At 51.7% G+C, this 23,986-nt stretch overlaps 1 protein-coding gene across 7 annotated transcripts in view; it reads left to right on the forward strand.

Annotated features, from left to right (window-relative positions):
- Positions 1 to 23,986, forward strand: part of Nfasc (neurofascin) — a 74,024-nt gene that overhangs the window by 44,737 nt on the left and 5,301 nt on the right. For 3 of the 7 annotated variants that reach the window (XM_038348873.1, XM_038348874.1, XM_038348876.1), the window contains 5 exons: positions 1,561 to 1,765; positions 2,884 to 3,006; positions 4,187 to 4,360; positions 6,982 to 6,996; positions 23,591 to 23,722. In XM_038348873.1, coding sequence (XP_038204801.1) covers positions 1,561 to 1,765; positions 2,884 to 3,006; positions 4,187 to 4,360; positions 6,982 to 6,996; positions 23,591 to 23,722 — 649 coding nt within the window. Of the gene's footprint in view, positions 1 to 1,560; positions 1,766 to 2,883; positions 3,007 to 4,186; positions 4,361 to 6,981; positions 6,997 to 11,872; positions 12,134 to 15,764; positions 15,882 to 17,134; positions 17,288 to 23,590; positions 23,723 to 23,986 lie in introns of all 7 variants that reach the window. The other 4 variants (XM_038348871.1, XM_038348872.1, XM_038348875.1 and 1 more) reach the window with 4 other exon arrangements.

Here is a 23,986-nt window from a genome sequence, read left to right on the forward strand (position 1 = left end):
AGTAACCTGGTAATGTTCCTTACCGAGCAGTCTAATCATATTGCTTTGATTTTGTGATTGGCAGCCCAGTAGACCTGTTTATGCAACATCACTACACATATAGTGTAATATAACATCACGATGGCTACAGCACCATCACTAGGTGAAAGAATCTTATTCACGGTCCCATGCTGGCAGAGCATCACACAGCTCATGACTGCATGAACACACGTGTGTATTGAAGGTCCAGTCCAGCTAGAACACTCCTTAGGAGGGTGCTGGGTTTGAGCTGGTACTGTAGAACACATGTGTTTGGTGTGCACGTTTGAACAAACGTGTATCTTTGTGTGCCTCACTGAAGTACCTCTGAGCCTCAACCTTTCCCTCAGAGACCCCTGCTGAGCTGTTTGCTTCCCCGACCTGGTTCCAGAAAGCCACACTAACAGGCAAAGCCACTGAAGGGCTATAAGCTGTCTCCCTTTGGCCGCAGCCAACTCTGCTACCCGACACAGATTCCGAAGGCCCTGGCCTCTTGTGCTTTGGGCCTGGGAGCAGTTTCTGTCAAGTCGAGTGTCCTCAGAGGGCTGGGCTGAAGTTGGGGGAGCAATGGTAGGATTTTCCCTCGGGAGGGTAGCTGCATTTCAGCTGGCTGGCAGTGAGGATGATATAGCCATGGGTTCCCACTGGGTCTGTGACTTCTGAGGTCATCAAGAGTTGGCTGATGGACAGCTGGGGACAGACAGAAGGGGTCAGTCCCTTATTGGGAAAGGAACTTGGCAGTGAACTAAAGAAAAGAAGGCCAAGTGCCCCTGACCTAGCTCCTCCCCAACAGTTAACTTTTAACCTTAACCTACCAACCTGGAAAGTTTTCTTACTGAAGTACTTATCAAAGCTCCACAAGTCTGGACTTCCTCGCCATTCCGCTGGTGACGCCGCTGGGGCAAACTGCCCTGTGGTTTCTCACCCACTGCTAATAAGACCTTCATTATACCCTTCGCTCTGCCACCCTCCAAGGCCACCCTTCCCATCCAAGCTCTGCTGCTGCACAGCCCTGTGCCCCAACTTACTCGGACATGTGTCTGCCGTCTCTAAAGATTTTCAACTGTACATAAATCATTTGGCTTCGGAGAATTAATCCAACTGCTGCCCGTACCCCGACTGTTGGGAACAGCCTGCTCCTTGTGCCCACCTGCAGTCTCCCTACACCTACACCGTACTAATCCAACTGAAACTGAGGTGGCCTTTGAGTTGTCTGCGCCAGGATCCCTGATTCACATTTGTGGTTCTGGCATGGACTCTCCCCGCGAAGCGCGTTACCCGGCTGGGACATAGTCTCCAAAGAGGTGGCATGGCTCCAAAAATGAGTGAAACCACACTCCTGTTTCAGGTTCAGCATCATTCTGTTCATGAGTGGCTAATGAGGGAGGACTGTCAGGCTCTCCCCCCAGCCTGTATGGGGCGGATGAGGTCTTTTGAGACTGGGAGACTGTAGTAAGCAAAGGGAGGACCTGTCACTACCACCACTAACCGCTAACCTGGCCTTGCTGCCTGCCTCCTCACCAGCCTGCCTTTGTCTCAAAGGCTTACTACTGGAGGGAAAGCAGCTTGCTGAAGAACCTGTGGGTGTCTCAGAAGAGACAGCAGGCCAGCTTCCCTGGTGACCGCCCCCGGGGCGTGGTGGCTCGCCTCTTCCCCTACAGTAACTACAAGCTGGAGATGGTTGTGGTCAACGGGAGAGGTGATGGGCCTCGCAGTGAGACCAAGGAATTCACCACCCCGGAAGGAGGTAGGTCTGACATGCAGCTCTTCAAGGTGGGGTAGGATGAGGGTAGTGTCGCCGGTGAGCCTGGAGCAGCGCCAGCATGGTTTGGCACGACAGCCGGGGTGACCTCAGCGAGCTGATGACCATCACCAAGGTGGCCCATCCTTACCGAAACTTGTGTCTGAAGAGATCCGTGTGGTGTGCCAATGCGTTCTAGACACAGGCTGCTCAGACTGACCCCAGCACCTTCTCTGAGGCGAAGGTCACACATGCATCTGGCCACCTCGATGTCCTGCGTACCAGCACCCAAGACTTGCAGAAGCCTCCCCTCAGCATCAAGAAACACTCTCAGGAAGTTGGCCTGTGTGTACGGAGTACTGCCAAGTGTCACCCGCCCTCCTGTGGGTTTATGGTTTGAGCTAACCCTGTGACCCAGACATTTACAAAGTTCTAGTCACATCTTGGTTCCCCATAGGCTCTTTTATCCACTTAGCGTGAGCTTTGCCTTCTGTTTCTCCTCCCTCCCTCCTTAACTGTTTCCATTTTTCTTCTTCTCTTCTCTTTCTCTTCTCCTTTGTTCTTCCCTCTTGTTTTCTTTATCCCTGTCTCTCCTTCCTCAGTTTGGTTCCCGTCATCAACCTCTCCCCATCACTCCCACCCTTTCCCGGGTGCTCCATCCTGAGTCTCTCTCTCCTCCCCCAGAGAACCCATATTTCCCAGCTCAGAAGCTGGAGCCTGCTGCTGCACCCAGTGGTGAGAGCCGTTGGCTGGGGACTGAGAACTGCACCCTTGCCACAAGACAGTTATGGTTGGTTCCCTGCCTGGGAGCGGCTCTATGATTTGGAGTTATATTTGCAGGGTTGAAGCAGCCTAGTGTGTGCCAAGTCCAGGGTAGTTGCTAAAGGAAAACTCATTTGACGTCTTCCCCCACCTCATCAGCAGTATCTGAGCCCCTTGGCTTCATACCAGGTGAAAATACCTGCCAGGCAGGCAGCAGGCTCTGCCTTCAAGGTTCTAGGGCCTGGGTCAGCGGTGGTCCAGCTCAGGATACCTGAGGTCATGCCTTCATGCCTGTGTTTTGTTTTCTATGTTCTCCTCATCCTCCCTGCCCTCATCTCCTGGCTCCCTCCTCCTTACCCAAGTACCCAGTGCCCCAAGGCGTTTCAGAGTCCGACAGCCCAACCTGGAGACCATCAACCTGGAATGGGATCACCCGGAGCACCCCAATGGAATCCTGATTGGATACACTCTCAAATACGTGGCCTGTATGTTCTGCCTTTTTGCTTTTTTTTTCTCAATCAGATGTAATCGCAAACCCTTTCTCACCATTTTCTTGCGGGATGGAGATTGGAAGCCCGTGGGTGCAGAAGGCATGGCATAGGGATGAGAGTACCAAGGAAAAGTTCCTGGTCATTAAAGGGAGCAGGCAAGACCCAATCCCTGCTCTTCTTACACAGCTCCTTCTACAGGAGGGAGACAAAGCGTCCTCTGGTCCATTGAGAGAGACCATCCCAACCCTCAGAGAGCTTGTAGTCTCCAACATCGACAAGTCTAAGGAAGAAAGTCCCTCCCCCACTGGCACTTTCATCTTATGGGCAGACAGTGTGTGCACAGGCATCCAAGGATGCTCAGAGACACTAAGCAGGCATACTTTGGTAAGGTAGTCTGTCAGACTACTGTGGGATGATTTGAACTGGGGGCCTGGGCCAGGAAGTCCTTACCACGAGAGCTCAGGATCTCCAGGTGGAACAGAAATGTCACCACACTTCAAGACTGTTAGCATGGGCTGGAGAGATCGCTCAGAGGTTAAGAGCATTGCCTGCTCTTCCAAAGGTCCTGAGTTCAATTCCCAGCAACCACATGGTGGCTCACAACCATCTGTAATGGGGTCTGGTGCCCTCTTCTGGCCTACAGGCATACACATAGACAGAATATTGTATACATAATAAATAAATAATTTTTTTTTTTAAAAAAGGGTGTTAGCGTGTAGGCAGTGCTGCCTCTCACTGGGAAGCTCAAAGGGCCAGGTGACGTGCTGTTGACACTTTAATGTCCAACCAGGGGCACTCCCTGGGCCCTCCCTGCTGTTCTGAATTGATCTCTGGACCCGACCCTTTTGAAGAAGGTGGCCTTTTACAAATGAGGCAATAGCATTCAAAAGCCACGGGAACTTTTCCCAGTCCTGTTTGAACAGAAGAAAAGAATTCCAGACATTTGACTTTGTCAGAGGGCTTGGGAAGTGTAAATTGGGTCTTGCAGAACTGACCACGTGACTTTCAGGAAGCTAGAGACAGGCACTCAGGGACAATAGAAGTGCCTAGGTGCTTCCAAGGGGGGGGGGGGGAGCCTGTGCCCAGTCCCCTGACAGAAACTCTAGAAACTTCTCAGGCCACCGCTTCTAGAACCCATGCAGCTACTAAACCTTCCACTTGCCTCTCTCTCCAGTTAACGGAACCAAACTGGGAAAGCAGCTGGTGGAAAACTTCTCTCCCAACCAGACTAAGTTCTCAGTGCAGAGGGCAGACCCTGTGTCCCGATACCGCTTCTCCCTCAGTGCCAGGACGCAGGTGGGCTCTGGAGAAGCAGCCACAGAGGAGACCCCGGCACCTCCGAATGAAGGTAGGTCCATGGTCACAGCCCTTGGAGGGAAAGACCCTAGAGAAACACCAGAAGCTGGGTTCCTTCCAGGATGGAGAGGAAGTGAGGCCACAAATCCTCAGCCCCGCCCACCGCAGGAGGTGGCCTGTCTTGGTTGCTGAGAGATGGGCGCCAGTATTGTATCTGGAAAAGTCATCACACTAGAAAGCAGGCACACCTGGCCCTCCACTTGTCCATGACTTGCTCAGCTACTTGGCGTCGACCGTCTGTCCTCATGGGGGAATAAGGAAAGACATAGGAAGAGGTCAGTGGAAACATGAGAAATAACTGTTCTGACAAACTTCGAAGAGGCAAGAATGTAAGTGAGAGTCCTCCCTGAGGGCCAAGGAGACAGGACGAAGGGCAGTGATCAAGTCGCTTTACTAGATTAAGAGTAGATCGGGAAATATGCTTCTCCCTTTGCAGCCTGAATAAGGTGAGGTGTCTGGCCACAGAGAAGAAGAAGCTGGGACAACCCTTTGCCAAGCCAGCTTCACAGTGAGCAAGTGAACCGATACCCTAAGTCATGGCAAGTCCCCACCGCTAAGATCCCTCTCCAGAGCTGCACCTGACTTAATCGTACACTAGAGGGCGCTCTTGGCTCACTTGCATGTATGCTGGCTTCAGCGTAACCTGCAGAAGCCTTAAAACTGCCTTTAATCCCAGCACTCGGGAGGCAGAGGCAGGCGGATCTCTGTGAGTTCGAGACCAGCCTGGTCTACAAGAGCTAGTTCCAGGACAGGCTCCAAAGCCACAGAGAAACCCTGTCTCGAAAAACCAAAAAAAAAAAAAAAAAAAAAAAAAAAAAAAAAAAAAAAAAAAAAAAAAACTTTGGCAGCTCCTTGTAAAATGGTGGGGACCCGCTCGCTGCCCCTCCAGAGGTACAGTGGTCTATGCAACAACCATTTCTTGAGCACCCACCCACATGTACCACACCAGACACTGCACCAGAAGCAAGGGACATAAAGGTAATAAAATTTCATAAAGTCTAGAGACATCTACAAGAATGTCTGGTTGTCTTTCTGCCCTAATGAAAGAGCTGCCTTGGGCAGGAAGTTTAGGGGATTTAATGTGCAAGAGAAAGATCAAAAAAGAGGTAATATGCCTGGAATTACTGCATGATCCAGACTCATACTTGCCTTCCGGGAGGCTGGGGTCCTATGGTCTGATCCCGGTCCAGATAGGGTCTTCTGATCGAAGGCAAGCATTGTGGGGCCAGCAGGCAATGCTGCCTCAGCAGCCCTGAGTTCCTCTGGCCAGCAGGCCAGCACCTAGGCAGAAGCTAGAGGACTGCTGGTCCCAGGTGTCCCTCTCTGGTCTCTTCCCAATCCTGGTGTCCTCTTCCAACCTCCTGACACACAGGAAGTTGGTTAGAGCTGGTGGACTTCAGGTAAGTATCTGGTTGGATCTGTTGCCAGAGACTGCCTGGCTATGGCACCTTCTCTATAGTTCTAGAGATGCAGAAAGCCTCTCTGCCCAGCACAGGACAGAAGACAAAGCCTTTGCCCAACTTCAGTGACCATGATGGGGAGAATCCTGCAACTTCAGGGAGCAAGAAAATAGAGATGTTTTGGAATTTGTGGAACTCTTTAGAGATTTGTTCCAGAACTCTTGGTCATATTTGGTTCCTATTTTCATGAAGTACAATTGCTGGGGGAGATTGAGGTCATGGGAAACCAGGCCAGATGCTTCCAGAGCTCCAATATACTTTGAAAGTCTGAGATAAGGTTGGCTGTAGCACAATTAATAAAACCCAGAGACAGGTAATGGGGTTCAACCTGAAGGTCAGAAAAGCAAAACATCCAGCCACAGGCTCTTACCTCTATCTCAGTCCGAAATGGCAATCCTACCTCCAGGAATCTCAGAATGAGACTGTGTCTGAGAACTGTCTCCTCCTGTTTTATATTCCTCTCTAGTCCTGGGATTAAAGGCGTGCAACACTACCGCCTGGTTTTTGTGGCAAACTAGTGTGACTGGGATTAAAAGTGTATGTCACCACTGCCTGGTCTGTAAGGCTGACCAGGGTGGCTGTTTTACTCTCTGATCTTCAGGTAAGCTCTCTTTATTACAATACATATGTAATATCACTACAGATGACCCCTGCCCCGCTACTGCCCAGCACTTACTGGGAAGGTGCAGAGGCTTTCTTTGTGCCTAGCTGGTTGCTCTTGCACCACCTACATCTACATCCTCAATTCCTAGCATGTTAGGGGGTCACTTAACCCAGCCAGCATAGGCCACACCCTTGGAAAAGGAGCTGGAAATACAACATTTTACCTGACCTGTGCCTGCAGCCACCTCTGACATGGCAAAGCCTTGAATATGGGCAGAGATGTGATGTATTAGAAAGGTCTCTAAGCCCTAGATGAATAATAAGTAACCCACCCAACTCCAGTGGGGTTGAGCATGACTCCCTGAGCACCATTTAGCATCCTCAGGATTGCAACTATCCATAGTAATAGCTCTGGAGTCAGGTTTGAGCCAGACCCTTTCTGCTTTCTTCTGTGGTTTCACCTATGCTGTTTTCTCTTCCCTCTCATCCTCTCCCCCTCCCTCCCTCTCTCTCCCTCTCTTTCTGGCCATCTTGGGTGCTGTGTCTGAAGCTACTCCAACTGCAGGTATTGTACCAGCAACAGAGGTAATGGGCATGGCATGGGGCAGTGCAGACGGAGCCCATGCTGGCCAGAGCCCAGCAAGAGACAGTGACTCGGGCTGAAAGCATGCTCCAGGCTCACCCTTTCAGTGGAGAAGCCAGACTTGGAAGGAAGTTGGCTAGAGGAGGTGACCATGCCCCTCCTTTCACATAATGCATGCCCCTACTAAGGAGCCTGGCTTGGAAGGGGTCTCATATGTAGATTATCTACTGTGGCCACCTCAGCCTTGCTGGACCGACATCTCTGAGCATATAGATAGCTCTAGATGTACTATAGAGGGAATAGCTGGCTCCTGGCCCTGATGGTGCCACAGTCCCCTGAAAGGGTGAGCACACGCTGCATGCTAGCCTTGCATGCTGCATGGGGGGACCCAGCGCCATTCTACCAGCTAGCATATGTTCTGCTCAGTGAGAATAAGCAAGCATGTCTGTAATAAGACAGGCTCCAGGACCTGGAGTCTCACTGGGTGTCAGGGACTGACGATTTCCTTGACCCAGAAACTCAGCTCCTCAGTATTTGGTGTAAAGAGAGACCTCTCCTTTGGGGTCAGGAGCTGGGCACCTGCTAACAGTGTCTCCCTTCAGTCCTCATGTCATTGGTCAAAGGGTGCTACTGTAGAGGGCGGGCCTCAAGCCAGAGAACTAGGCAAGGGACGCCAAGGATCCTTTCCTGGTCCTCTGAGCTTGAATTTTCCCATGAGTTGGGAGCTGAGGACAGAATGCCTAGGATATTACAAAGGCTAGAAGCCAGGGCACACTGGTACCTACATAAGCAAGCTCCAGGAAGACACGAGCTTTGGAAAGACATAAGCTTTGGGTGAGGGAATCAAGAGCCAGGCAAAAATCCGAGTTTGCTATGTATTACCTAGTCCTCTTGGTTTCCTTCCTACCTATGCCCATTTATTCCCCCACCCCCGCTCCTTCCTAAGTTGGTTCTGCTTCTGTTGCATACCCTCCTTATGTTTTCATGGTTTGCCAGCTAGACCTGCCAGTAATTAAAAAACACCACCAAGCTTCCTTCCCTCAAGCCTATTCTCCCACCAGCAACTAGGCCAGCCACCCAGGTCAGTGCTTCCCCACAAGATCTAAAGCCCTCTTCCAGGGTGTGAGGTGCAGTGTTGTCCAGGGCCCGAGGACCATAGAACAAACAATTCTTGCCACACTAGAGGGACGGTTGCCCTGTCTTCCTGTGTGAGTCTCTTCTACAATTGTGACAGCAGGTACTTGGGACAAGTCAACTCAAAGCATCTTTCTGCCTCCCTCCCCACTCTGGCACTCCAGACCCAATGTAGCGGATCCAGTAGCAAGAAGTCTGCCATGTGCGGAGGGCAGTCTCTTCCATCCTCCTGTGAGCTGCCGATGCAGGGCGAATGAGAGGTGCCGTTCCAACCCCCCTCCCACTTCTTCCTTCCAATTTTAAAAGATCTAAACTCATCACGCCATGCAGAGTGGGCCCGGGGTCTCTGCTGTCAATCAAGAATGTTTCCCAGGCTCCATTTCCACATGAGACTCTGGGAAGGGCAGATTGTACCTTTCTGTAGCGGAGACATGCCAGTAATATCAGATGTTCTCAGTTTTGTGTACACAACGCCTTCTGGGGGCAGGAGAGTTTGGGTACATTTTCCAAAGGGGCAGCATCGGCCAGCACACCATCCTCTTCCTTCTCATCCTCACCGAACCTCGGCACCTCCCCCAAGATTGATCAGTTCTTATATTGCCCAGTGAAGATAATCCCTCACGTCCACCTGTATCTTCAGTCTGCTAGGGTTGCGGCCCATCTGTCTAACAATCTGTGACTTGGCTGGGGTAGTCTTCATGCCATGTGGACAATCTTGGAGCGAACATTCCATCTTGGAATGTCTGGGAGCTGTTCTTGTCTTTGACTCAGATCTGCAAATGGTGGGTGGGTAGCTGATAGAAACTCAGCTCCGTGGCAGGTTTAGGAGGACGAGAAAATGAGCAAGATATGCCATCTCCATCTCTGCATGGTACTCCCCCCAATACTCAGGTCCTTAGCCCTGTGTCTTCCTTGGGACCTTAGATGGTTTCTAGGGTTGGCCCATCCTATTTTGGCCAACTCCTGGCTTCCAGATCTAGGCTGCCCTAAAACCATCTTAGGGACTTGACACTCACTGCTCTCTCTAGGTTGCTGACCAGCTGTGACCACCAATCAGTGCCAGTCAGGGCTGTTTCCAAACTCACAGTTCCAGCTGTGACTAAAAATGACATTCTAGCATAGGAATATGTCTGCCTATCCTGTAGTTCCTTCCATTTATGCCAGCTCCACTTCAGGGCTCGCCAGCCCCAGCTCAGTTTAGGATTCAAATGCTCTGAGTGGCCTGGGCAATCCCAGTTTCTTTGTGTAAAGTTCATCCCTTCCTTCCTACCTGTCCCAAGCTTTGGACCATTCTCTCTCTGGCTCCAGTGCCTTTCCCCTTGGCCTCTGCCCTCCCTGTATCCTATAGCCCTCCATCCTGGAGATAATGGACCCAGCAGTGAGTGCACCAGGGGCATGCTAATTTGCCAGCTGTGGCCTCTGGGGATCTGCTCCTTATAGAACCACGCTGGGGCACCCCTGCAGGTGGCCAGTAGCTCCTGCCCTCCCTCCCCAACTCTCTTTCTCACTCACACCCTGATGCTTGCCTCAGAGCCCAGGAGAAAGTACCCAGGTACTATCACCACAGAGAATATACTTTATACTTGGTAGGAGCAACCGTCCGAGGAGGGGGGGACTGTGGACTGGAAGCGTCCACATAGTCCCCTCTCACACTCGTCTCCAAGCTGCAGAACAAAGTCGGAAGCCTGTTCTAACCTCTTGGCATCTCTGTCCCAGGGCATTTGCTGGCCTGCCCTGGGAAATGTGGCTCAGAGGGAGTAGGAGAGATGCGAGCGTGTGTCCCTGTATGTTAAAAGATGCTATCATAGGAGGACCCAGAGGAAAGTGGACTTGGACTCATGGGCCCTGGAAAACAAGCAGCTATTGTACCTGAGAGAAAGGAAACACAGGTCCCCGGGCTGTGTGACGGGGCAGGGCAGTGGCTCCCGTGACTAGGAGTATTTTCTCATGACATATTATGGATAGTCAGAGAGAAGAGGGCCTGGTGAACATTTCATCTGCCAGAAGGTACTAGAAAACACATCATTCATAAAGAGCTACATGAGACCTGCTTTTCTCAGAGGGACAAAATCTCTTCCTGTCTGTTGCTTATGGCCAAGGTCATGGTGGACATGGGCCAGCCCTGAGGCAGCTAAGCTTCATGAACCTCCCAGTCTGTCCGCTTTCTGGTCGTGAATCCCTGCTTCCCCAAGCATGTTGGTGGGTAGGATAAGTCAGTCCCTTCAAGTTGAGGTGACTTTCTGGCCTAGGGCTGAATACACCCCTGGAAAAAAAGTTAAGGGAGGAAGTCTTCTCTCTCTGCTCCCTGCTCCCACTCTACCTTCTCCTCTGGGTGCCTTCTTGATGCCTGAAAGTTGACTGGAGGTGGGGATGCAGTGTTATTGACTGAACGTCCCTTGAATTCGCTGAGATGTAATGGACAGTCATCTTCCCCATGTGACTTTGTGGTCCTCACACTTAGGGCCATTAATAGCTCTGATTTTTCAGGTAGGGAAGCTTCAGGGGCCTTGAAAATGTGTCCTTCTTCCCAGTAGGGGCTTATAACACCGAACCCCAGGGAAGACCAATAAGTCAGGTTCTAGTTGAAATGGCTTGGGCTCAGGAGCCTGACTCTCCTGGGCAAAGTTCTCCCCCTTCCATCGCCAGCCTAGCCCTCTTCTGTGAGGATGGGAGATGCAGGGGGGATTATTTTTCAGTATTTGTGGAGATTTGAGGCAGAGTGAGATATCACAATTCCTCGGAAGTTTGGGTTACTGTTTATGTCTAAGTCCCTGCCTACTGCCAACGCCACAGAGTAAACAGTGGTCAGATCCCCTCTCTAGTTTCCCTGACAGTTCTGTAGAAGAGGAACGGTATGGAAAAGTGGCTGCATCTGTGGACTAGGCCCCAGGGCCAACTAATATGAAAGTCTGCTTTCAATGGAGGTGGGGTATGAGCAAGTCAGGCCACATAGAAGCCTGGCTGTGACCTAGATGAAGACTTCCACGGAGAGGGAGCCTGGCTCTCAACTCCTTTGTTGCTACGATTTATGTGTCTTTCTGTGGCTGGGAGACTAAGGTTGTCTATCCCTGGTATACCGTCATCCATTCTAGGTTCTAATGTGAACAGGAAGGACTTGGCGTGCGTGGACCCTAAGCGTCCTAGACAGAAAGGTAGCACTAGAAGTTTTGGTGCAGGGGTGGGGGCAGCTGCCAATAGACAAAGAAGGGGGAGATGAGGGGGGGGACAGAAACCACAAAGATGATAAAGGGGACTTTGGAATGAAGGGTTGGGAGTGGCAGGCTACTCGGGGTCCTTGAAGGGCAGATGCCAGTCACCCGCCCACATCTCTGAGTTGAGGCTCCAGGACTGGACCCACATGGTATTTCTGGGTCTTTGTGGGTGGTGTGGGGGCCCATACTCTGTGCCATCCTTGGGATTCAAGTGATTCAATGCGTGTGTTCTTCGGCCACTATCCTGGTCCCTGGTTGGATGCATGCTGGGTGCTTCAAACTACACAGACCATGAGAAGAAAATGAAGCCCACACCGGCTTCATTCTCTTCCCCTCCCATGGCTGTATATCAGTTGCTGGGGTCCTCCTGGACCAGTGCGGATGCTTGGGGAGGCTTCTGACTTCTGAACCCACCTTCCCACTGGGCTGCCTGCCTTGCACGTGGGGGCCAGATGTGCTAGCTGGGGGCTACCAGACCAACCAGACTCGGTTATTTCCCATTTCCCTCTTAGCTCCTCCCACGTTGCCCCCGACTACTGTGGGTGCCACAGGCCTAGTGAGCAGTACTGATGCTACTGCCCTTGCTGCCACCAGCGAAGCCACTACCGTCCCCATCATCCCAACTGCCGTACCTACCACCATCGCCACCACTGTCGCCACAACTACTACAACCACTGCCGCAACCACCACCACCACCACCACCACCACCACTACCACCACCACCACGGAGAGTCCTCCCACTACCACCATTGGGACTAAGATTCACGAAACCGGTATGGTGCATTGCCCATGCTCCTGGCCCCTCTGAGCCCACCTCCTAGCTCCTCCAGACAACCCCAGACTTCTGCAGCTGAGCAGTGGGCTCTGGGGTGATGTTGACTAGACCCACCCATGCTTTACTTTGCACAGGGGGCCCAGAGTCCCCACGCTGAGCACACAGGGGTGGTCGCCCGCCACTCAGCCCTTCTTACGTTAGTCAGATCCTGCCGTTCTTCGACAGAGACCAGTCTTCTCAGAGAGAACCGCAATCCTATGCCGAATAGTCAGCCCAGGGATGGGCACTCAGGAACAGATGTGGTGAGAAGGGAAGGTTCTAGTGGTTGTGCGCCTGGCCAAGAGAGCTTCTGGCTGCACCGTGTTAACTCCAAGGCCAGAGGCTAGAAGAGGAAGAGGAGTGGCTGCCACGCCATGCGGCTTTGCCCCTGGAGCCTCTGCCCCTTCCTTGCACCTCTGTCCTCGAGGAATTCTTGCAGATATTTCTCTTCGAAAGTTAGAGCATGCAGGAAACCGTGTTCCCAGGTCTTGTCTTAGTGCCCGACAATGCTCCATTTCTTTTCCATACACCGCTAAAATGTATACCTGGAGGAAGAACTGCAGGAGTTCTGGGATGGCCTTTAGGGTCCCTGGACTTTGAGCATAGAAGAGCCTTGGAGAATTCAGTCATTTCTGAGTATCAAGCATCAGCCTTCTATTATCGTAGAGCAGAGGGTCTCGACCTTCCTGGGCCCAGAGGGCAGCTGGAAAAAGCGCATGAAGCCCCTGGAAAGACTGCCAGGAAGTGCCTGGGATGCTCCCATTCCCCCAGCCTCACTGCCTTCCAACACCCACTTCTCAGCCTCTGGATGTAGAGGGAGTCGTGATGCCCCTGTTAGTATTTGCTCTAGCTCAACGATGTGGTGTTAAATGAACCATGGGCAGAGAGGCAGGTGATTCACAGCTGATGTGTTCCTCAGCACTTGGAAATGCTGATGTTTTTTACAGGCACAATGCTAGAACATAATCATGAAATTTGGGGGGAAGTCAACCCAGGAGACGCCTTCTGCACAATCAGATGCTGTCAGCGCCTTGGGGGTTGCTGCCCTCTAGGGCATAGTGAAGCATCTTTATCAGGCCTTTGAATCCTTAAAGTGCTTTGAATTCACAGAAGTGAGCCAAGAATTCAGAAACAATGAGTCTTGCTCCCTGGCAATTCCTGACCTAGAAACATCACTCTTAAATCAGGCAGGACTGGCCCCATGACTCACAGCTCAGGTTTAGACCCTGTCTGAAGTTGCAGAGGGCCTGGCCACAGCCCCGCTCAATCACTCAGTCATGTAGAGGAGAGCTTGGGGACAGCTGTGAGGTTTCTCAGCTTCCCAGCAATCTTTTAGATGAAATTCATGTTCATCTTGTCTTACATCTTAATGCAATGTTTCATAACTTCTCCTTTTTCAGGGTGTCCCTCGTGTTGTTTTTAGATTTGGGTGCTACTCCCTAGTTTTGGTGTGCTAGGAATCTGTGGAACACTGCATGCTAATCATAGCCTCCTTTTGGTTTCAAAAGTGCTAAGTGCTCACCTTTACGGTTCCCTCCTCCGAGCACCCCACTTCTTTGGCAGTAATCATCTGGACCCTTCCCACCCCAAAATCATCTTGGTCTCCCATTGCTCGGGCTTCTCTTTTCTCTGTGTGTAGGATGTGTGTGTGTGTATGTGTGTGCTTGCATGCACATATGCATGCATGAGTGTGTGCATGCCTGCGCGTTACTGCACGTATGTTAGTATGTGTGAATGCAGGACCATACACGAAGACGAGAGAACAACCTTGAGTGTAGGCGCTGGCTTTCCAACTATCTGGATTTGAGACAGGGTCTCTGGCCCTTTGCTGCTTGCTGCACACGCTAGCCTGCGAGAACCCACCTCCCATCTCTTGGTCTGCGGTAACAGACACGTGTGCTCCTGCATTCAGCTTTTATTTGGGTGTGGAGACCTGCACTCAGTCTGACAGGCTGGCTCGCCAAGCATTTTACTCTCTCACCTCCATCTCTCCCTAGCATCACCCCGCTCCTCATTCCCTCCGAGAGCATCAGGTTTGGCTCAGTATTACACTAGGGGTCAAGCTGTTTAGGTGCAAAGTCTCGAGGTACAGAGTCCTGAGGTAAGGAGCAAGAAAGACCCCCCCCCCCCAAATCAGGACCAATCAACTTCGTGACTATTACAAGATCCTTGAACTTCCAGGACGAGTGAATTACTAAAGCAGCCAGTGTGATCAAAATGGAACACACGCAGCAGAAAAGAAGCCGGGCTCTCTCCCTCCCTGGCAGCAGGCCTTCCGCTGCCACCAGTAGAGCCTTTTTCTCAGCCCCTCACTTGACACACATTGTGTTCACCTGGGGCAAACAACACCTGACAGGGTTGCAGTAGGAAAAAAGAAAAGAAAAAACACTTCTTCGAAGTGAAAAATCAGGAAATCTTTTATCACTTTCTCAGCCCTGCAGACTCAATCACATGTCAGCTAGATAATGAATAAATGCATCGCTGATATACTCTATTCATTTAGGCCTGACAACTGAGTTGGTGACAGGGCCCCCCTTGCATTCTAATTGAATATGCAGGAGCCACGTTTGTAAAGCCCTCGAACTACAAGCATCCTTGCAAGTCCTTTGCTGCTCCATCTTCACTGGGAAATGTGGTAATCAGGCTTCTGGGACTCTGGCATCTAAAGGCTACTGCCATGCTCCTGCATGTGGGCTACCTTTGCAGACAGCACCTTGGCTTTGATAAAGTGACTCGCAGCCCCCAGGTGCTTGATAATTAATGTCCTCTTTGTTACAAGGAGATCAAGCCTCGATGGCTCTCAACAAGCAGGATTCTACTCGTTTAGAGAACACTAAGGGCTGGATGCCAAGGAACGCTCATCCTCTTTTGGTCACATCTAGCCTGTGTCAGGGACATCAGCTCTGACTGTACCAGGGACCCTGAGGGTTTAGGCCACAGTACAGGTCATCAAGGCTCTCATTAACCAGAGGGCCTCAGATCAAAGTTACCTGATTAGTATTCTCTAGGTTCAGGAAGCCAGAAGGGTTTCCCTGTATTTACTCACTCATACTAACCCATTCTTACATGATTTTCTTCTGGCGATGCTGGGGATGGAACCCGCATGCCCAGGAAGCCCCTCCCCCCATACTGAGCCATATGCCTGCAGCTCCCTTCCTTCCAGTTGAAGGAGGAAAGCCTCCCCCGCCAGCATCCTGACCACGGGGCTGTTTCTTTGCCTCTTTCCTTGCACGGTTCAAACTTTGACAAGAGATCCAACGAGGGAATAAACCCAGATTAGAGTTTCAGGTGGTAGGACTGAATACCCGCTCTTGTTCCCAACCCCTTCCTGTGAGGAGTGAGAGACAACTTCCTGATCCCTGTCACCTGCAGACAGGTCCCCTGGCTGCTCCTGGGCATCCCTGGCGGTCAAGACCACAGCCTGTAGCTCTGTTGGGCCCAGTGTAGCACAGCTGTTCCTGACTCCTCCCTTTCCCAGCAGACTCTGGGTGTGAGAGTATGCACGAGTATGAAAGAACGTGCCTCTCTGAGTCGCCTGGGCTGCCTGCCTCTCTCCTCACCACTAACTCCTCTTCTAACCCGTCTGCCAGCCCCCGATGAGCAGTCCATTTGGAACGTCACGGTGCTCCCCAACAGTAAATGGGCCAACATCACCTGGAAGCACAATTTCAGGCCTGGAACTGACTTTGTGGTTGAGTACATCGACAGTAAGCATTGCTATGTGGGGTGGGGGTGGCGGCCGTGGTGCAGCAGTGGCGGGAAGTAGTAGATGCCCATTAAGGAGCTCCTGTTGAAGTCCCCCCAGGCGTAGAGCCTTTTAGCCTGGCTTCATTGTGGTCTCGTGAAATCGATCTCTGCCAGAGAGAGCAGAGATGGAAGGAGCGGACTTGAACAGGAAGGGACTTCCAAAGCCATTAGCGAATTGCATGTGTTGTAGAGGGTCTGTGGACTGTGACCTGCATCCACTCTTGTCCAGAATGAGGATTCTGAGTATCCAAAAGTGAGCCGGGTCTCGTTTCCGGCTTACTCTCCTGCCCGAGACTCTGGGTGTTCTGATGCCTTCGCTGCATGGTCCCGGGCACAGACCTGAGCTGCAGCGGCTCTCTGTTCACAGAGTAGTGGGAAGCAGCAGTCACAGACACAGACCAGACAGCCACTGGTTGAAGATGAGCTGGGCACTCTCTCGAGCTTGGGATTCAGACAAACACACACACACACACACACACACACACACACACACACACACACACTGAACGGACTGCAGAAGGTGGCAAGGGCCCCTGGCTCTGCAGGGTGACACCCACACCTCTCTAACCTGCGCTAGAAGCAGCGAAGCAAATAAACTGGCAGCCAGAGAACACAGCTGGAGTAGTCCCTCTCCCCAAGATCTCTCAGGAATTTCTGTGACCGGAGGAGGGCTTCAGATCCTCAGGATCTGCAGTCCCTACTTAGGTCTGGATGGGTTCCGCTTCCTGCCACCATCCTTCCCTCCCACAACCCAGAGACACAGACACGTGGTCTGATGTGTGACTTTGCAATGCGGCAAAAAGTTAGAGGTGAAACCAAAAGAATGAGGTGAAAGCCAAGGATCCCGTCTCGCCTCCGTGTGAGACACTAACCATGTGACGTGTTCACCAGCGTGCTGGCTCTCCAGGAAGCCCTCATACAGAAAGCGAGTCACTTCCAAGGCAGCTGACATATGTCAAGGCCAAAGCAGCCAGTCTTGATATACTTAGTGCTAAACTGGTGAGAAAGGAAGACTTCAGGGGGAGACATCACATGAGAGTTAGAGTGGCATGCTGGGCGCCAGGGAGCTGCCTGTTCTGTGTGGTGGACTGGAAACTCTGGGAGCCTTAGCCCCCTTTCCCCACCTCTCTGCTTTTGACAGGTGAACAGGGACCTAAACACTCTCCAGCTCCTGGTGCCTGGTTGTAAGCTGACCTAGGTTTCTGTTCCCCAGGCAACCATACGAAAAAAACTGTCCCTGTTAAGGCCCAGGCCCAGCCTATACAGCTGACAGACCTCTATCCCGGGATGACGTACACGTTGCGGGTGTATTCCCGGGACAACGAGGGCATCAGCAGTACCGTCATCACCTTTATGACCAGTACAGGTGAGAGGGGATCTGGCCTTGCCATCCCCCGCAAGCATGGGCATCTCATCCTCATCCCCAGCTTCCTGCTTGTCTCTTCTTGGGAACAGGTCTCATCTCCACCCCATTCCTTGCCTTGCATGGCGTGCCTCTGGCCTGCAGGAAGTCAGAAGAGTCCGGTGTGCATGCCTCGGTGGACAGCAAGGCAGGCTCTGGGCCAGGGGGGCTAAGTGGGAAACAAAGGACGGAATAATGAGGACTGGGGATGCCTGGTTCTCCACCATGTCTAACAAAGAGCTCAGTGCATGCACTGTGTATGTGGGCCCCGGGGAATGCCGGAGGGTCCGCCCCACTGTTTGGGAGCTTGCTCTCTCCAGGCAGAATGAGGGGAAGCGAGCAACCCGGGGTCTGGGTTCAGAAGTCTTCCCCAGCATTCAAACCTGGGACCAATGTGTGTGTTGTTGCCTTGCCGACATCAGCGTGTTTTGTTTTTATTTAATGTCACTCCAAGTTTGTCCTGCCTAAAAGTGAGTGGGTTTGGGCTGTTGTTTCTGTTTTTTAATCATGCTAGGACAGGATGACAGTCTGGCTCTGTAGGAGCTTCAGCCTGGAGAGAGAAGCATCATCTTTAGAGCAAATGGCTAGGTGACCTAGAGCCCTAGGGACCTAGGAGGGGCCGGGCTTAAACATTTCTATTCTGATGGGGGTAGCTGGGAATCTGCAGAGCACAGAGGCTCTTGTTTGTCTGTTGGTGTGGGATTGTGTGTATCCTTCCTATCAGAGGCACAGCCAAGTTGAAGCCCTGGGGCTAAGCAGAGGTGGGGAAAGGGATTAAGAGAGAAAAGGATCAGCCTTTGCCTCTAGGGATGGCCTAGTCAGCTGCGGGTTATTAGACAGGATGGGGGAGCCCCACAGTGATTTATGTGAATTTCTGAATGCTGGCTTGAATATTCATTACCGTTCCCTCACCCAGCCACATGAGCCCAATGCTGGGAACCTGTATGTAGGGAGCCACTGTCCATCTGCATCCCGACTCTCTTCTACCTCTGCTGGCCTGGCCCCTCCTGGTGTGTCTTCCCTGCTGTGCCTCAACCAGTCCAGCCCACAGAATCTGAGTGTGCAGCTCCTTGCTTAAGATGAGCCAGGCGTACTCTGGCAGGATGTTTGAGTTACCAACCAGGCCATTTTGTTACACGGGAAGCCATGCATCTGAACAGCTGACCAAATAGAACAGGTAGCCGGACTCTGACCTGTTTGGAGATCCCAAGCTCTTGGATGTGCTGGATTTGTTTCTTTACAAACTCGGGTCTAGCTCATGGGTAAGAAGCAAAGATGATGCCTGAGGGTAGAACTCCATCCTAGAAATGCTGGGGAAATCCAGCACCGCCTGTCTTGAGAGCTCTCCCTCTCTGGTGCTGTGGATAAGGACTAGAGAGAGCCAGGGAGAAAAGGACCAGACCCTCCCTTTGGGTTTGGCCTAATCTTTTTCAAGTATTAAGCGTGCAGTACAGGGGCAGGAGTTAAATAATGGCTGCTAATACTTGGTTCTGAATATTGTCATCAATACTTACCTTTCCCTATGCTGAATCTGGAGAGGCCCTGTCTGTTTCCCTGCCTTAAGAGCCACAGAAGCAGGTAGCATTCACAAGTCCTCCCAGACCCCTTCTCAGGCAAGCTGGAGCATCCAGGCTCAGACCCCTGTCTCTGAGTTCGAGCTTCTTGCTTCCTCCTAGGCCAGCTAAAACTGTGTGCAGATCACACAAGGAAAAGAAAATATTTTAAGTAAGTCTGTGTGTGCCTGCAAACCTGTGTCAAAACAGTTTCCTGTAGGTGGACTCCGGAGGCAAGTCCACACAAACCCCCAGATCTCTGCGTTCCATCAAAGCAGAGCTTTCTGAACGTCTCTGGGCCCCCACCACCTCAGGCCGTCACTTTAGTCTGGAGATGACATGCTGCCGTGGTTCAGGAAGGAAGGAGAAAGGACTTCTGGGAATGCTGGCAGGATTTCTAACCCTCAGCAGAAAGATCACACTGGGAACTCAATCGCCCCTTGTTAAAGCTTCTGAAGCCAGATACAAGTACATGACCCTAGATGCTAACAGGCCCATCCATGCTTCCCCACTGGGACGTAGGAGCTGGCGTAAGCATTGGAATCAGGCAGCAGACAACACGGACCTCATGGAGACCAGAGACACTGCAGGATAGACAGGGCGTACGGGAAAAGGTGACATGGGACTTGAGGAAGGACAACTTCACTGTGTGTGAGGAAAAGTCATCCCTGTTATGGTAGTTGCTCATCCATTTATAGAATGATTTTTAATGATGAGCCTGTTGTATATGGCCAAGCTGGATTCCTCCAGCCAGACATGGGAATCCAGTGAACTGTCTGGTTAGCTAGTGAACTTCCCATCTTTTAAAAACAGGTTGGAGGTTTCATGAAGTTTTCCAGGGAGAAGTAAAATTAACACCTGCCCCAAACTGGAATTGGCACCAAGGCCCATGGAATGACTCATTCATGTTATGTTTGAATAAAATGAGTTTGTTAGCAACCATTTGAAGAGAGGTTGACAACTGTGGACAGATGCATTTCTCCCAAGTTGCCAGCTGCCCCTAGTACCAAGCCTAATACTCGATATGACTCTGAGTCTTCAGCAGGATTGACGCAAATGTGGTTTTTGTGCACCGCCCAGGATTGAGGCTGTATAGGTGACTATAGGCTCAGACAACATAAGGCACAGACAAAACCAGACTGAGAAAGTTATGTTTCTGCATACTCCGTTCCGGTCTCAGAAAACTCTGCCCAACCCTGGGGAGGCTGGCTAATTTTGCAAAGTGTGGTACATAGAATAGTTAGACAGAAGCTGCTCCAAGGCGGTCCCTCTGGCTGCCACAGGAAAGACTAGTCTTGTTTTAGGTACGGCTTAGAAGGCTGGAATACGAATGCTGGTAGTCCAGGACAAGCGGCATTTGGACTTGGACTTACTAGGAAAAAAAACAGCTCCTGTCCTTTCCGATCGGAGGTGGGGAGTGCAAATGCTCTCTCTGGAGGTTGATAGTGTTGGCGTCTCCAGGCCAGTTTTGCAGACCAATTGAGTGTGGCATTGGTGGTCAAGTATAATAACTCTGGAGCCCCACTAAAATGACTTGCTCTCAATCTAAGCTGAGATCGTTCTATTGTTCTACTGCTTTCTATTCTTGAGGAACCCACTAATAAGGTGTCGTCAGTTGGACCCACTTGGTTTTGTATCTGAGGTTCGCAAGAATTTTTATTTATTTATTTATTTTTACATTTTCCTATCAACTCTGAAGCTACATTTCAACTTTACCTGGTACTGTCAGGAGGGGACCGCTGCCTTTGCTTTCTAAACTGCCCCTGTAACCACTTTCCCCAGGCCTCATGACCTTCTTTCTGAAGAGAAAGGGCATGTCGTGGAGATGTCTACCAGAGTATCAGAACAAACACAAGGAAGATGGGGGTGCAAACGGGTCGTTGCAGAGATGCAAACCAACCTCTCTGCAAAATATGGGTGCCACTGTCCAAACACAAGTGAAGTAATCCCCTCACCTACTGCCTAGGCATGGTACGTAGAAAGCAGGAGCCACGTGGCCACTGGCTGGTGTGGGGAAAACCCAGTGGGGTCTCAGTTTATCTTTCTTACCTTAGGATTAAGTGAATGTGTTAATCTGTAAGTAGTCACTGCTCACTCATTACGTGATCTCATTGTGCTGCGTACTGGGAGGGTCCCGACACCCTGCTCTCAAGACTGGAGCAGCACAATTGGAAACGAACCAATTAAATGTTCATTTGTGTGGAATAGGGAGAGTGAGAGCATAGTCCAGAGAAGGGGTAGACTGGGGCCATCATAGAGGATCAGGAGGAGAGAATGTGAAAGGTACCAGGCGCCAGTCTAGAGTCTTAGGTAGTGTGGGAACAAGGCACGAAGAAGGCCAGACAGGCAGGAAATGAGAGAAGCTTTGTCTGAATGGCATGTGGGAGTGGTCCCACTAGCCCCGCTGCAGCCTGGGTACTGACATGCATGGGTGCCGCACATCAGTATCAGAGTTGTTTTGGAGGGCTTGGCAACAGCCCTTCGATGTAGAAACATGCATGGAAATTCAGGCCAGCAGGTTAGGGAAGAGTGTTGAACTCACAGCTGTGGAGCTGGCTGTGGGGACAAGAGATGATTAGAAGGATTGCCAACTCGAAGTCAAGACTTGCCTGAGGTCAGAGTCAGGGTGGAGAGGTAGATGTGGGAGAGGTCAGCTCGCCTGAAACAGTAACTGAGACATGGCAGTTATAGCACCTTGAAGTCAGCTTCCTGTGAGGAGCCAGAACAGGGCAGGATTTGGAGGCCATAAGAGATGTTAGGACCATCTGATCAGAACAGGGCATGGACCATCTCAGAAGGTGCAACAGGTTCCTCCAGGTTTGTGTTTTAAGACACACAAAGAAAAGAGCAAAGATGAATAAATGGAACATGCTGGGAGTCCAGGGGACCTTACAGGAGTGAAGGACCAAGGTGTTGCATCCCAATTAAACTTGGCGGGGGGGAAGGCAAGACCTTTGACACCTAAGGAAGGGACAGCTGCAGAGGCTGTGTAGGTTCAGGCTCTCCAGGTCCCAGGAAGGATCAAAGGAAGGGTGGGCGGTCTAGAGGGCAATGAGGGAGGGATGATGGGAATCCTTGACCTTGAGCAGCAAAGTCCAGCAAAATGATGATGTGACGTTGTGACAAGATAGTCTATGTCTTCCTCTAGTGCGGGGACAAGAGCTAAGCAATGAAGTCATTGCAAGAGACTCGCTGATCTTTTCTGGTAGAAAGAGCAGTTGGTGCAAAGGTCTGGGGCCGGAATGCAAGTGGCGGAGGGATTGGATTGTGGAGAGGGATGCAGAGCTACAGGTGACGGGGCCACTCTCTGTCTGCAGAGCCTCCTGATGAGGAATGCAGCAAACCCTCTCACAGCAATTAGGGGGGTTGGAGGGGTTGACGCAAGGGAGTATTTTAACATTTTGTGGGGCCTGGGGCTGCTGTGTGGGGAACACCGGACAGGAGCAGGAATAGAAACAGGGCGGGGCCTTTCCCCCACAGCATACGCAGATCAAGGTGCTAACAGTCACGGGTCCTATGGACAAGGCATCTTTGCAGCAGGGCAGCTGGGACTAGGGTACCACTGAGGGCCTGCTCGTCACTCCTCAGTGCTGATGGAGAGGGCCTTCCTGTCATGGTGTGTTTGGCTTGGCCCTGAGAAGACTGTTAAACTGATTCTGCATCCTATATAGGTAAAGGGTAACACGTACCCAGGAGCTAGGACACAGGGTGTCACAGATCCCGTGTGTCTCCTAGGAGGAGGCTTGATGCTGTGACTTACTCCATGGGCTGCCTAACTCTCCTAAGCCTCCTCAGGGCTTCCCTGGGTATTCCTGTGGTCCCTGGAGCCTTCCCTTCTTGAGGCTCAGGTCCCATGAAGGCTGTGTTTCAGGAACTATCCCCTTTGTCCTCTAGTCCACAGAAAGAAGGGGGAGTGAGTACTTATCAGACTCTCCCACAAACCAAATCCCCAGCCCCTGAACAGCATGAACACCATCAGAGAACTCTTGAGCTCCTGCTCGTAGACACACATGGATCCCTTCAGATGGCAAAGGGATCTGTGAGATGGTCTCCACAGAAGAGAAGGCAAGTTGGCTTGTCACAGCCCTCCAGGAGCATCCCCTGTGAGGTGACCCAGAGTCACTGCCTGCGTGACCTGGGCACCTGGGCCTGAATTATCTGCCTGCTGTCAGAAAGCGCACAGTCCAGCTGGGGAGACTTGAGAAGGCACAGGGCCACCTGAACCTCCATCTGGCCCAGGAGCCACTGCCAAAGCCTGGTGGACAAAGAGGCTGTGCCTGCGAGGTGTCCTCCAGCAGGGTTAGGCAGTGTGGACACACTCAAGCCTCCTGACAGGTACCACGCAGGCCCATTCACCAGGACCCGCTGCCACGCTGCACCACGCAGTCCCGCCAGGCCGTGGCCAGTGCGTGCGGTCTATAGCAACGCCACACCTTCTCTTTAGTGAACGTTTCCAACCTCCAGGGCCTGCTCAGCCTTCTGCTTCTCTGCTCCCTGCACCCTTTTCTTTGCCTCTTTTCCGATCTTTTAGCCCTTGGTTCCTTAACCATTTTTCTTTCATCCCTTGAGCGTAGTAGCTCGAGCCAGAGGGCTGCTAGGCGGTAGCAACAGGCTCTAGGACAAATCTGCCCAATAGCCGTGTGCCTCCCCCACCTTCGTCCTCACCTTTGCCCCAAGCAATGGCTCATGATTTGCCTCCCACCCTCCCTGCCAGCTTACACCAATAACCAGGCAGACATCGCCACCCAAGGCTGGTTCATCGGGCTCATGTGTGCCATCGCCCTTCTGGTGCTGATCCTGCTCATCGTCTGCTTCATCAAGAGGAGCCGTGGCGGCAAGTACCCAGGTGAGATGTGGGGCAGGTGGGCAGGCCCTTCCAACCAGATCCAGGTCTCTGATCTCTGCTCTTTTAGTGGTAGAACTTAAGGCCTGTGGCAAATTTGACCTACTTCTTAGAAGCTACCAGCAAAAAAAAACTGAGTTAATTATGCACCAGGTGAATGGATGGTGCAGTCTAGGCAGGTCCAGAGAGGCATGGAAGGAACCCCGGCTCCTACTGAGATGGCTTACCTCCTATCTGCTTGGCAAAGTGGCTTTCTTTGGCTTGAGA

Source organism: Arvicola amphibius, chromosome 12, assembly GCF_903992535.2.
Source record: "Arvicola amphibius chromosome 12, mArvAmp1.2, whole genome shotgun sequence".
Lineage (NCBI taxonomy): Eukaryota > Metazoa > Chordata > Mammalia > Rodentia > Cricetidae > Arvicola > Arvicola amphibius.